This window comes from Scatophagus argus, chromosome 15 (assembly GCF_020382885.2).
Source record: "Scatophagus argus isolate fScaArg1 chromosome 15, fScaArg1.pri, whole genome shotgun sequence".
In the NCBI taxonomy this organism is placed as follows: domain Eukaryota; kingdom Metazoa; phylum Chordata; class Actinopteri; family Scatophagidae; genus Scatophagus; species Scatophagus argus.
In genome coordinates this window covers 13,005,744-13,019,287 of record NC_058507.1, presented here as the reverse complement: position 1 = coordinate 13,019,287, position 13,544 = coordinate 13,005,744, and the positions used below count along the sequence as shown (strand labels likewise).

Sequence of the window (13,544 nt, the reverse complement as noted above, 5' to 3'; positions counted from 1 at the left end):
CTCCACTTTAAAGAGCACACATCTGACACAAACTGCTGTCTTATTCCCAACTTACATTCATTCCTCTTTATCCAGTAAAAGGTATAATGTATGCTAATCCCCCAGGTGTCAATAGGAACTCTGTTCAATGCATTTGAGATAATAGTGAAGAAGGGGTTGTTCCTATCGAAGACCTGGAAGATAAAGTCAATGGCACAGTCAATAACAATAAGGTTGTAGGCTTTAATGAAGAATGTTAATTTGAACACAATCAACTGGATTTCAGCTTAGCTGATTATCAACCTTGGACTTGTATGAGGGTGTTGATAATGCTGGCAGTACAGGGAGGGCATTTTTATCTGTGACAGCTTCTTTCAGAGGAGCTTTTCAAACAAAATCAGTTTGCCTTTTGGCTGTTTAAGTTCAAAACTAACAAAACAAGAGGGTTAAATTCAAAAACTCAAACAAATACAGGGTAAGACAACATTGCACTGTTCACTGCCCAATGAACTTTATTTAAAAAATATAATAAACAATGCACACGCACTTTACAAAATATATATTCTGGATAACCAGCTGTAATTTAAGTTACTATGACCAAAGTCACTGGCTCTTCTGTGTAATGGACATTCACTTAGTTCCCACTGGAGCCATTTGAAGTCCCAGCTCAAACCACCTCCTCATGTTAGAGGCAACGCGGCCTGGTCCTCACTCTCTCCTTGATCCCATTCCATCAGCAGCTCTGAGGACACCTCCGTAAACAGATGATCCCAGTCCCAGCTCACATCATCCTGCAGAGCAAAAGAGGAGACAGAAGAGGGTGAGAAAAGAAGAATGAGAGAGGCAGCAGGAGACATACCAAGAAAGAGTGCATGGGGATCAGAGAGAGCAAAGAGAGGAGAATGGAGAAGGAGAGCAGAGGGTGTTAATGTACACATCATAAATCTTGATTACCTGGGAGACAGAGTGGCAACCTCCCTTGGTGCTCTAGAAACAGCTGGACAGGCCTTTGCTGGGAGCTCACAAGCTATATTTACTAAAAACTCACTCACCTCTTTCACCTCCTGCTCTGGCGCTAAAACCTTGGTGAGGAGCTTCAAGTCAATCTCTCCATCCTGAAGAGAGAGTGCAGTAAAATACTCAGTTTGCAAAAACAGAGGTGATGTTGGTTGCAAAATTAAATGGACCACCTTGATGAGAAGAGAGGCAGGAATACCAAACAGATATTAAAATAAATGGCCTTGACTTACCAAGGTCTGGAACGCAGAGTAATACTTCAGATCATTGTCCAGATCCCTGTAGGTCATTACCCGGTTCACCTGGATACTAACAGAGTGACACACAGTCAGAATAGGCATTTCATACACTAACAGACTTGCACTTTAATCAGAAAAATAGTAGGCGGACTGTTTTCAGACTGTTTTCACACAATATGCAAACCAAGACAGAGAAGTGGCTTTGGAGAAGTTTGACGTTTGTGCACAATGAAGCTCCAAGATTTCAAGTAAAGACCACAGAGAGCAGGAGAGGGTTGCCAAGTGGTAAACGCCTCAAATTGAAACCCAGCTGCTTATCTGTGGGTTGGAATTAAGTGGGGGGGCTCTCAAAGTGGCCGGGGCCTAGCAGTGCATGCCAGTCCTACTTACTGCACATTACACGCTACATTGCCCCCACAATGAGTTCAATGTGGATATTATCTCGCACAGAGAGCAAGCCCCAGCCTAATAACCTCTACCGCTGTCATAGCCTTGCTACATATTCGACACATGTCGGCGTGTCTCTCGCTGCCCTGTAAATCAAAGGGCCTGGTTAGTCGGGACCCTGGTAACAGAGTTGCATAAATCACACACAACTGTTATTTCTCCATTTCAGCCCAATAAAACAAGACACTCTACACTGGGAAGAGTGGAGGACAGGTAACCGTCAAAGTCACCAGAGCATGCTACTGATCTAGTGTCCTGTGCACAGACAGAGGTTAACTGTCACACGTGAGTCTGGGGACGCACTCTGTGTGTGTGTGTGTGTGTGTGTGTGTGTGCGTGTGTGTGTGTGTGTGTGTGTGTGTGTGTGTGTGTGTGTGTGTGTGTGTGTGTGTGTGTGTGTGTGTGTGTGTGTGTGTGTGACTCCTGAGTGGATGAATTCCTAGAGTTCGCTACTGTACCTTGGTGGAGCTGCAACTTGCATGGTGAGATCTTCTTCCTGTACTTCTTCAAGGTCTGGAATCACTGGAATATCTAAAAAAAAACAACAACAACAACAAAAAAGACCAAGATCGCAATATTTTACAAACTCATTAGATTTTAAAAAGTGTCCAAATTTAGAAATATTTCATCGTTAGCCAAATGATAGAGTCATTTGTGAAAAAAATACAGTAAGTCTCCTGCACGGCTGCTAGAAGTGCATATTTTTGTGTATGTGTGACCGTATCTGTGTGGCACTTCCTCCCCTCCCTCGATCTAGCTACATCCTCATAAGAGCTGCCCTGTCACAATAGCCATGCGGCCATGAATATTCAGGAGGCGAGGCGGCAGCTCTTCCTGCTGTGAGAGGGGTGCTGGCCAGGGGCTCCCCAGAAAGCACCCCCTGCTACCTTAGCATTTGGGCCCTGTCAGCGACGCCCACCCCCAGGACCCGCAGTGGCCGTTAGGCCGACCTCCATGTCCACTCTGCCACTCCGACCGGGGCGGCATCCAGCCATGTGCAAGAGTATTTGCTTGCGGGCCCATCTGTGTGGGGTCGGAAGTCACAGTGCGGCCTGGCAGGGGCTGCAGTGCCAGGAGCCGCCAACCCGCAGCTCAAACAGTGGGAACCCACTTTAATTGGCAAAACGCAACAGGACAGAGGATGGCTCCACTCCCAAGAAGGACAGGGCAAACTTTCACAGCATTTTTCAGATCGACATTTGCTGGAGCAGGGAAATAAGAGACATAATAAAGGATATAGAAAGCCTTGATGAAAATAAGCTGAACAGCTGATAAGTGAACAAAGAGACCCATTGATAACTGAGTGTGTTGACCTGTGTATAATCATGTCAGCAGTACATACTTAACGTAGTACAGACTTTACTGGCTTCCAAGCCGCCATTACAAAAAGTATATAAACTCTGGGTGTGATGTAGCATTCCTGAAGAATATTTTCTGGATGAGGCAGCAGACTGCACATCCTTATTAGCTCTACAGCTGAGTGTTGACAGAGAGAGAGAGGAAGGAAGAGAGAGAGAGAGAGAGGAACAGACAGATACTGAGAGAAAAAGAGAGCAGGACTGCATGAAGAGGGTTGTCAGTAATCTCTAACCACAGTTCTGCACCCTGAGGGGAAAGTCAATAGAGGAGCTAAATAGAGGTGAGAGATGGAAGTCTGCATCTGATGTGAGGAAATATCTTGGCATCTATGTCACCATTCCTTCAAAATAACTCCCGAAAATAACCTGGAGTTGAAGAAACATCGATCTCTGACGAAGACTAAATTTCAACTATACGTAAAAGTTATGGACTGACGAGATGACGAGAAACGATTTTGACTCGGAACAAAAATTCAGAAGATAACTTGTCAAAAAGCAACTTTTAGTAAATTACAAAAGCTCAGCCTCTCTTGATAACTTATTTCTTTCTCTTTTTTAATTAAGGCAAATTAAAAATGCCACGCTCGTTTAGCCGCTGACAAGATTCATCTGTGTTTCTGATATCCAAATAAATGCAGGCGCGGGTATTTCATATTCATGAGGCCCCAGTGACACTTTGTCCTCTCATTTACAAAGCACAGCGTTCAGCAGAATCCGTCCCCCCTGGACCCCCAATCAAATTTAATGGTCTTAGTGCAATGACATCAAAAAGCCTCACCATCCGGCTCTTTGCAAACAGCTTCCTGGGTTGTCTCTGTCCACACACACACCCTTTTCCATTTCAGTCAGTAATGCACTATTAACACACTCCATGAGAGTTCAATGTGAACCACAGACGCATATGTTGTCTATATGCAAAGTCTATGATTAAGTGAAAAAAAAGAACAACATTTTTAAATGAGCTTCAAATTCAACCCATTACTGGAGGTCAAGCAGGGCATCAAAGCAGCTGCAAACAAGCCAGTGTTTTCTTCGGACGCAAAGGGCAGCTCCATCAGGAGGAGTCGTCTCTCCTCAGCGAGGCACACATTACCCACGCTGACTTCCTTCCCCCGGCTGGACATGTATCAAGGTGGCTTTTGTCTTGCAGCGGGCGAGGCCACGCGTATCCTTATTACACGGGCACGTCCGGCTTCCTTGCTGAAGCATGTAAATATCAAAAGGGGATAATTTGCTGTGAGTGCAGGCATACTCCCGGCAGGCACACGCCGGTCAGCGACTTTGGCGAAGAGGAAATCTCAACACATTCACTTGGGCTCCTCTAATCTACGCATGGGTCCACACAAATGATTAACTTGGTACAGAATGCATATGTGACGTTTTTTCAACACAACACTGGCTAGAGTAAGACAGCGGGACACGAAACAGATGAGCGTGTTTGCGATACTGGTGCTATTTTAAATGACCCGCAGGAGGCTGTGGGGGCAACTGATGGGGAGATGGGAACAGGGTCTGGGGGAGCCTTCTCTCCCTCTCTCTCTCTGTGTGTGCTTGTAGCCAGTGGACATAAGGGATAAGGGTAGGGGACATAATCAAGATCGCAGGGGCTATCTCACTAACCCTCAGCACTGTAATTTCCAATGCCCCTGCCTCCGGCTCTGTATTAAGAGGTCTCCCCCCACAGAGTAATAATCTTTCCGGCGGCATTAACTGCAAGAGAACCAAACCTCTGGACTCTTCATTCAACTGCCCGTTTGAGCCACTGCATACTGGACAGAGACAGTGTGTGTGTGTGTGTGTGTATAAGTGTAACAGAGACGGAGAGTATTAGAGGAATTGTACAGCATCTTCAACCCTGCCATTCATGCATTTGATTCATTGAGATTTGGCAACACATTTAAATTCATTTGAGTTTTGTAATCCAGTGATACTTTTTGACTTAATCATTTTTGACAAAAAGATGAACAAGTAAGACACTGTTAAGGTATTAAATTGTAGGAACATCTAAAAATGCACATTATGGCTGAGTAATGATTAAATAATATTGTTTACCATCTCCATATAATAATAAAAGAAAAAAGGCTTCATCGTGCTTCACAATTCTTATTAGAAGATGAATGATTAATTTAATATTTGAACAAAGACTAAAAACATTGACACAGTGGGATAAACACTCTTTCATTTTGTTTTGAGGTCTATATTTTTTTCTGCTTTCTATTCTAATTATTATTATTATTATTATTAATATTATAATTATTATTATGCACTGCAATATTCTAAATTCAGAAACATGATAATGGGATTTTTAAACAGAGTTATGATAAGCTGACTGCAGATAAAAGGGTTGATCAATATTGCATTTGTTTATGTGGCATTACTCAATACAACCTGAGGTACTGATATGTAGAAGCCCTTCAGTGTTTTCAGCTGAGCATTTCATGCTCCCAACCTATCTTTACTGAGGCAATTTGACCCTATTTCCCCAGCTGCCTTGTGCCACAAAATAGAACAATTATTCTAGGCAGGATTTAGCTGAAATTTCCCCCACAGTCCTGACATTGTTTGTGGGGCGCAGAGTTGGGCCCTCAGGTGACTCGGTTAGATCTGTATTCAGCACCTGCCTGACACTGTGAGTGTGAGTGTGTGTGTGTGTGTGTGCGTTCGTGAATAACTGTGTCACTCAGGGCGCTGAACGAAAAGCTTCAATTCTGCAACAATACTCCCCATCAACTATAGATCAAACCGTATTTAATGAGCACATTCAGTTGTCAGTTTCATCAAAGAGTACCATGCTTTTATGCTGTCACACAGTGGTCAAAAGGAGCAACACTGGTCAAAGGCAGAGCTCTAACACATGCATCCACGCTGGATTCAAGGAGAAATATGCCATGAGCATCAGTGAGAAGCGATGATCTGACCGCCTGCTTATCTGCTTTGCCTCTGCAGGATGAATGTACTGGGGACGCACTCGAGGGCTCTTCTTTGCCCGTGAGGAGACACAGAGTGGGGGGATACTGAGGGTGCTCTTACCTCCTTCATCATCTGAACCCTGAGGAGTTTGTGGTCGCAGGCGGCGGCTGGAGAAACAGGAAGTGTGAGAGTATAAATATTTAATGCTTTCAAAATGCAACACAACAGTGAGGTCATCATAAGGAGCAAGTGAACCTGGCTCCTGAGATACTTTGCTTTGACAATGGAGCTGTTTTTTGTCTTATCTTTCTATTGGGGTAGTTTGACAGATTGACTAAACTTCTGAACAGTCGCATGTGCCACAAGGCACTGACAACGCTATGAGTTGCTACTGTTGTGATCGTCTGTGTGGCCAGCCTGGCCGCCTTAGACAAGACCACCACCAGGCAGTCTGAATAAGTATTACTGAGACAAGACGGCCGTGACAGGAGCACAACATCAGGGATTTTCCTTAAGTTATAACAACTTTTCACACAAAGCCTGTCTTACCACAGCCAGTTAGGCACCGGGCTCCAACTGGGATGATGAGTAAACGACTGCGTCCTCTACCTGCCTCCCCTCATGATGTCTATTCTAGTCACAGAATGACGGGAGGGAGGGAGGGTGAGAGGGAAAAAAACTAGAATAACAGGAAAACTTGGCTCCTAACAGCAATAAAAGTGATGACAACTCAGTCACGCTGTTTTTTTTCTTTTAATCATGTTAAGTGATTGTTCTTGGAAGGCAAGGATTAGCTGCAACCAAGGACAATCTGAAAGTACGAAGCTATTTCCACTTTACAAAGGGAACAAACACTCAAACTGACCTATTTTTATCCCACACAAAAAAATGTGACTGGCAATGAATTTAGTCGGCAACTCGAGTGCAGTAAAATATGAATGTGAATATGACGGTGAACTTACTCCTCCAGGTCTTCAGCTGCAGGTCTTCTTGAAGATCTGCACAGCAGCAGAAATGACAGTGGTCACACAAATTAAATAACACACTTGTTGAATCATGTTGTTCTTTCCTTCAAAATAATGATATGCACAAAACTCAGTGATATATACCTATTTATATATTTTCATCCTGGCACACATCCCCTCCATTTGTATCTAATGACAGTAATTCTGCTATATCAGACCAAGTGGGGTCTTCTCCTGCCTTCTGTCTTTTCTCAAATTCATCTCTTGCGGGACATGCAAGAGATGAATTTGAGAAAAGATTTCATTTACACTGGTCAGTTTGAACAGAGCATGCAAGACACCAAAATACTGTATTTTGACACTTCTCTGCCTCAAAGCAGTATTTTTACCAATCACTGTCTGTTTTAAAAACAATCAAACCAGACACTAAAGAAAAATTACCACATTATTATTACCTAGAAAGTATGAATCAGATAAATAACAGTATAATATAAGAATGGAATTAAAGCAATGTAAGTTTAGTATATTTTAATTAGCATACTAAAAATGTGTAGAAGAGGGTTTAATCTTTTTTCATCATGCATAATGGTTTTGCCATTTCTCCTGGTTGAGTAGTGCCCCCTACTGGTTTTAAAAGCAACACAACCAGTATTGTGTTGCAGTCTTTTTCATTCTTTCATACTATCAAAACTCAAAGCTGCAGCACTTGGATTATCTTGAATAAATTTATACATTCAATTTAATGTACACATTAAATAACTATATATTTATCACAAACAGCAGTAACACACATGTATGTTACATAAGTACCAATCTGGGTATTCAAATCACTAATGTCAGTGTTCAGGAGCTCCTAAACAACAAAACAGCAGCCACATCTCTAGACAGGCAAACCCCTGTTAACAAGCAGGGAAAATAAATATCTCCTGTATCTTAAAACCAGCAACTGTACACCAACTCCAGTCCCTACTTTTAGTTCACCCTAAGACAGATCCCTACGCTTCCTGTGGTTATTTCCCTTTTTTCCATTAAATTGTTTTTTCTGGGGGGAGTTTGCTGAAACGTTTGCTGTACAGACTGTAAAGTCTTTAAGGCAAATTTGATTTGGGATTTTGGGTAATAAAGAAAAAACTGACTTGACAATCAGAGCAGTTCAACAAAGGAAAACATACTCATCCAAAAAAAAAAAAAAAGGACAAAAACCCAGAAATGAAATAATCAGAGTGGAAGGGGAAATCTGAAAACTTCTGTCTTATATCACACATCATCTGTTATTCCCTTTTCAATAACCTTATTAATTAATCAAAGAGCGAGATATATGAATGAACACAATTACCAAACTAATTCTTAACCAAAAGTGTTCTGTGTGTCTGTCTAACTGTAGACCAGTAGCTATGAGGGTACTACAGTCTTACTAGGCAGGGCAAAGTGAAGCTGAGGGAGCCTACCTGCCTGCCCTTGGACTGTGTCCTGTCTGTGGGGCGGGGGTGGCGACACTTAAGACACATTACAGGCCCCTTGATTAAGACTCATGTAAGGTAAAGCGATAGACATGGTAAAACTGTCTGGAAAAAGTTGTTAGGGATAAAATATATTGTGACAACCTGGTTTCAAAGGTTCATCAATAAACTGACAGATCATTTAGTGTCAATTAGAAGTGATAGATCGACAAATCCTGGGATTTCTGCGCTGGGATTAGTGGGAGGAGGGCGGCGGTGATTGAGCATGAGGGGTGACATTGAAGGGAAAAGTCCTTGCCGGTTCCAGGGGGGACCATTACTTACTTTGTTTCAGAGAGGATCAATGCGTGTGCAAACCCCTTTTACACCTCCTGTATTTCAATCGCTTTGAGCCCAGGAATCAAGCTGGGTTACGCAAAAAAGCAGAGAAGCGACACACTGACCTTCTGCGAGAAAGGAAAGATCTATTGAGTATGCTGTTTTCCCTGCTCGCACTAACGGTGCAGTAAACTACGCAAATAAGCACAATTGACTCAGCCGGCTCACTTCAGTGCATCTCCTATGTTCTTACCTCCACTGAGACTAAAAGAGAAAGAGGAACAGTGGCAGGTGGAAGACGAAACAGGAGAGCTGGTTCTACAGTACAAAAAATGTCTCAAGTTGATTCAGTCATGTACATTTGGATTCAGATCTGTTAGCTGCAGACAAAAGCTTCTGGCAAACATCTTCCATCTGATCCAAATATTTCATGAGTTCTCCATGTTGTGCTCCCTGAGTAAAGAGCAGACTGCAGTGGTAAGGGGTGATTAAGTGGCTTGAACTCCTGTGATGAAGTGGCTAGCTGACTAACAGTGCCCTCCTGTGGCTGATGCATTAACCATGTCAATTACCGCCTTGCTCACAGATGAAGACGAATGGAGAGTTGCCTGCTCAGACAGGCTCCCTCTAACCTTGTTGATTCACAGCCTGAGTCCCAAATATGCCCTGATAAATAAGCTCATTCAACAGCATGAGAGTTCATTAATAACACATAACCCTAGACCACAGCGCACAGTCACCGCCTTCAGCACAGCCACAGGAGATGTAGGAAGAGATGAAGGTACGTACTTGGCAGAGCCGGATCCGGAGCTTTCTTCTGCCCAGCCACCCTGCCGCCGAGCTGGTTTAGGAGGAGGGCCCTGGAAGAGGAGAGAACATTAATAGCAAACAGCTTCAGAGAATATTTACTCACTCACACAGAAGATAAATAAATTTTATTTGAGAGTTCTAACTGTTATCAGGCCTCAATCTTAAAAATAAAGCACAAAAATATCCTGTTTATAATTATAGGACTTATGTGTTACATCAGTACCTATTCTGGCATATTGGTAAATAGACTATATTATGTACTTTTTAAAAGTACAAAATCCATTAAATAAGAGACCTGTAAAAACCTCCACGAAGCACCATGAGTTTTTAAAGTGGAAATGTGCCAGCAGGTGGCCCTCTTGTCCATGACAACACATACTAAAGACCACGACAGGAAAAGGGACCCCTAAACTTAAGTGTAAAAGGCATAAATAAAGCAAGTTTAATCATCCTGCTAAAGGTGTTGGGACCATGTAAACCAAATTTCACCTCTAATCGTGTACAGTGAACAATATGTATACATGCAGCACAGAACTATCTATATGCACTCCATTGTTTTGTTTACAATAGTTTTCAATACTGCCCATTTCCAGCACCAGAACATATGGAGCAGAGTGTGGGAACTGCCAGGGCCTGCAAGTCTGACCCTTAAATAGATCCAAAAAAAAAAAAAAAACAGCCCTCTCCGTCTCATTCTTTGATTCTGAAAATAGTAAACTGAGCATGCATTTCGATCCTGAGACCGGGACCCTGAGAGCAGCACTTGAATGAATGAATTCCAGAGCACACGAGGCTGGGCACTAGACAAATGAATTAGGGACAAAAAAAAGGCACAACATTTCTCATTACTAAATTGGGTCTGCAGAGGACAAAGTGCTCGTGAAGAATTTCTTTCGTTTATGATGAAAGGGGAAATAATCTTTCATGGCTGGTTCCTTCACCAGAGCCATTTATAAATCTGAATGTCACCATTAAGCAGGGCAGAGGGAGGGGGAGCCACTCTGCTCTGCTGTATATTACCATTAATCGAGAGAGCTGAGGCTGAACAAGCTCCCTCAACTTTGTGTAATTAGTAACTGTCTCTTTATTAAGAACAAAAGGGATTACAATATGACAACTGAGTCATTTTAAGCAACATTGTAAGAAAACTCCTCTGATGTTTAATGTTTGGTATTTTTGACAATGAACATTTTTCATGAGAGACAAGATAATACTCCAATCTCTTTTAGTGTGATAAATTCATCCTCTGACAGTTATTTCACTCTACAAAAATGGAGAGGACCATAAGTGTCCTGAGAAACAAAACAAACCTCTGCTTCCAATTCTTCATGACCAAATATGAACCTCACAGTTCGAGTAAAATAGTTATGGCTGTTAAGGCAATTAGCTTAGCCCTCATGGTTTCTAATTTAAGATTCTCTGATGGTCTCTAGGGCGAGGAACTTATGGTGACCAAACCCTGTGAGCCCATAAAAGCAAATGAGTCTTTGTTTAAAAGGATGTAAGGAATGTGACCAATCAGTTGGGTATTTCAGGCAGATGAGGCCAGGGTTGATAAACGAAGACTGCAAATAAACCCACCCAGTCGCACGACACTCTGGAAAAATGTATTGCATGTGCACAGCAGGTCAGAGAGGGCGCGAGAATACTGCTTCATACATTTGGGAAGTTGGCCTAATTTGGGAAGATTAGCCTAAAGTAAAAGCATTGTTGGAATTTTTTGCTTTGGGAATGTTGGCTGGTTTACAGGTTGCCAATCCAGGAGACGTGACTGATTCCATAAATGCCAATGATAGTGAAGCAAAATTATTTGTTATATTGCAACTGTCACTTCTAATTTGACTTCTCTCATATATTCTTGCCCTATATTGAGTCTAAATTTAGTTAACTCCACCATGTTTTATGAGGCAGAGATCACTGAAAAAACTTTATGACAACATTTCTGTTGAGACTTACAATGATTCACACCAGGCAGTATAAGGAGAGGATTTATGAAAACTGTTGGCAGAGTTATAGAGACTGAATTGATGTAAGCTGCTTGTTTCTCAATTAGATAATTTACAAGAGAACAATTACAAAGCTGCGCAACTCCAAAGTATATAAACGCTTGTATGAAGTAACACTTCAAAACCTTTCATGCAAGCACAACAGATCCACTACACACAGGGCAATAAATGAAGTGCAGCTACAGTTCAGGAACAATGACTGACTGTCTATGCTTTAAAACCTGCTGAAGTAGGAAAATTGCAACTGAAATGTCTAAACAAAAATAAGCACCCAATGTAATCTTTATACCATGTGTTTCAAGACAGCATTCCTGTGTGTGCTGTAATGTGACAGGTAAGGAATCTGAACAGGCCAGGTTATATCAAATATAACCAGTTAACAGCCCAATGTTCATGAAACTAGGAGTATTATAAATGGTATAAAGTTGATGTCTGGAAGTTTAGCAGCAGAAGCCATGCAAAATCACTACGTTTATCATGCGACCTACCTCATTGTCGTCCTGTGAATCATGTATGAGAAAAAAACCAAAATGCATATTTATGAAGCTTATTATGAGTTTAAATTACTACATGCAAATGTTTGTTATCATGTGATAGCATACCTCTCCTGCTGAAGCAGAGGTGGAGGACTTCCTGACATAACGAGAATCTTCAGAAGATGATTGGTCGGCTGTGAGGCGAGCTCTTCGTCCAGACTTTGCAACCTGGGAAATGTGAATAATGTTAAAATGGAAAATCAATTTTGATATCATAAAGGAAGAAACTGGCATTTCCAACAGCAATCAAAGACTTTGTGGTTTCACTGTGCCTAAACTGTGCCATCTAATAAGCCAAGCAAATGTTGTCTGGATAGACTTCAAAACACAACAAATCAGGTTATTCCACTTTAATATAAACCAAGTTTAGTGCTTAGTAGCTTCTGCTTAGTAATTTTGCACACATTTCAATTGTGTGAAGTCACACTGAAGAGATGTGGCGTGACTTTTTTCTTTTTCGCATAGTTTATTTAAAAAAGGACAGTTCGAATTAATAAAACTAATACATGGTTAAAAAAGACAGAATTATCCAGAAGGCCATATTTCATCTTTAGTCCCTTTTTAGTATATGATGAGAGCATTATTCAACCAATTAAGGTCATTTGTATAATTTTCCTTTGAGAATGGGTGAAGGAAAAAAAGGAGCAGGGAAGCTGAACCAGGTCTCAGACCATTAGACTGCTGCACAGGTTGAATAAACAGCTAGCATGCTAGTCTGGACCTCTGACTTAAAATGGTGGTAAGTTTACTTCAGTGGCAACAACCGTTATTGGTAAGCAGTTTTTCTATCAACTAAGAGCACGTGGGTATATACTCATACACTTTACAGAAATGGTAAGCAACAAACAGATTGGTTGAGACACCCCCTCTCAACTCCCTAAGTTTTTTTTCATGGATACTAAGTGAATTCATTTGAATTGCAGTACACGTACACCAGAATACGGACGTTTCGTGTAAGTTTTTTAGACGAACAAATTACAGTCAATGAGCCAGAGGAATGATTCCACACAGCAGCACCGAGCTGTGCATGTTGGGAAATTTCGGCTGGCACGGTTAACCACTTATTTAATGTATATCCACGGTTAACGTTGGTTAAACTTATGCACTAAGACACGAAACGTCCAAAAAGATGAGGTCTGCTGGTAACAAGCGGGTTAAATTGCTATCTCATTCACTGACTGGCTAAATCTGGCTATTACACTAGCTTAATGGCTAAGCAGCTAGCAGTTAGCCACGCTGCACCGTTACGGTACGGTCTCGAACACATTTACATCGCACAGCATTAATATTATGTGTCCCTACACCCTTACTGCATTCTGTGCGATTCAAGCGAGTCTCTTACATTTTTTACCGCTCCAGTTTCTCCGAGCTGAAAGTTATCATCCATTTCTCTCCTCTTCGCTACCACCAGGGCAGCGTCTTCCTGGATGTCAACAAGCGTCACCTAGCAACGCCAATCAGAGGGAAAGAGAGCGTCCCAGTCAATCACTCTGAACTGA

The 13,544-nt window shown here is 41.9% G+C and overlaps 1 protein-coding gene across 1 annotated transcript; it reads right to left on the bottom strand.

The window, feature by feature from the left end:
- Nucleotides 1-202: 202 nt before the first annotated feature.
- LOC124072312 (intraflagellar transport protein 43 homolog A) lies at nucleotides 203-13,523 on the bottom strand. The gene is made up of 9 exons (XM_046413623.1): nucleotides 13,388-13,523; nucleotides 12,112-12,213; nucleotides 9,483-9,553; nucleotides 6,913-6,948; nucleotides 6,071-6,117; nucleotides 2,141-2,213; nucleotides 1,230-1,305; nucleotides 1,032-1,094; nucleotides 203-770 (listed from the first exon to the last, which is right to left on the bottom strand). The coding sequence occupies exons 1-9, from the start codon at nucleotides 13,430-13,432 to the stop codon at nucleotides 660-662; spliced, it is 624 nt and encodes a 207-aa protein (XP_046269579.1). The 5' UTR covers nucleotides 13,433-13,523; the 3' UTR covers nucleotides 203-659.
- Between the last annotated feature and the right edge of the window lie 21 nt (nucleotides 13,524-13,544).

Coding starts and splice junctions, on each gene's coding strand:
- LOC124072312 (XM_046413623.1), bottom strand. CDS start 13,432: ATGGATGATAACTTTCAGCTCGGAGAAACTGGAGCGGTAAAAAAT. Junction 12,214..13,387: donor AAACTGGAGCGGTAAAAAAT/GTAAGAGACTCG, acceptor CACATTTCCCAG/GTTGCAAAGTCTGGACGAAG. Junction 2,214..6,070: donor GGGTTCAGATGATGAAGGAG/GTAAGAGCACCC, acceptor GTTTTTTTTTAG/ATATTCCAGTGATTCCAGAC.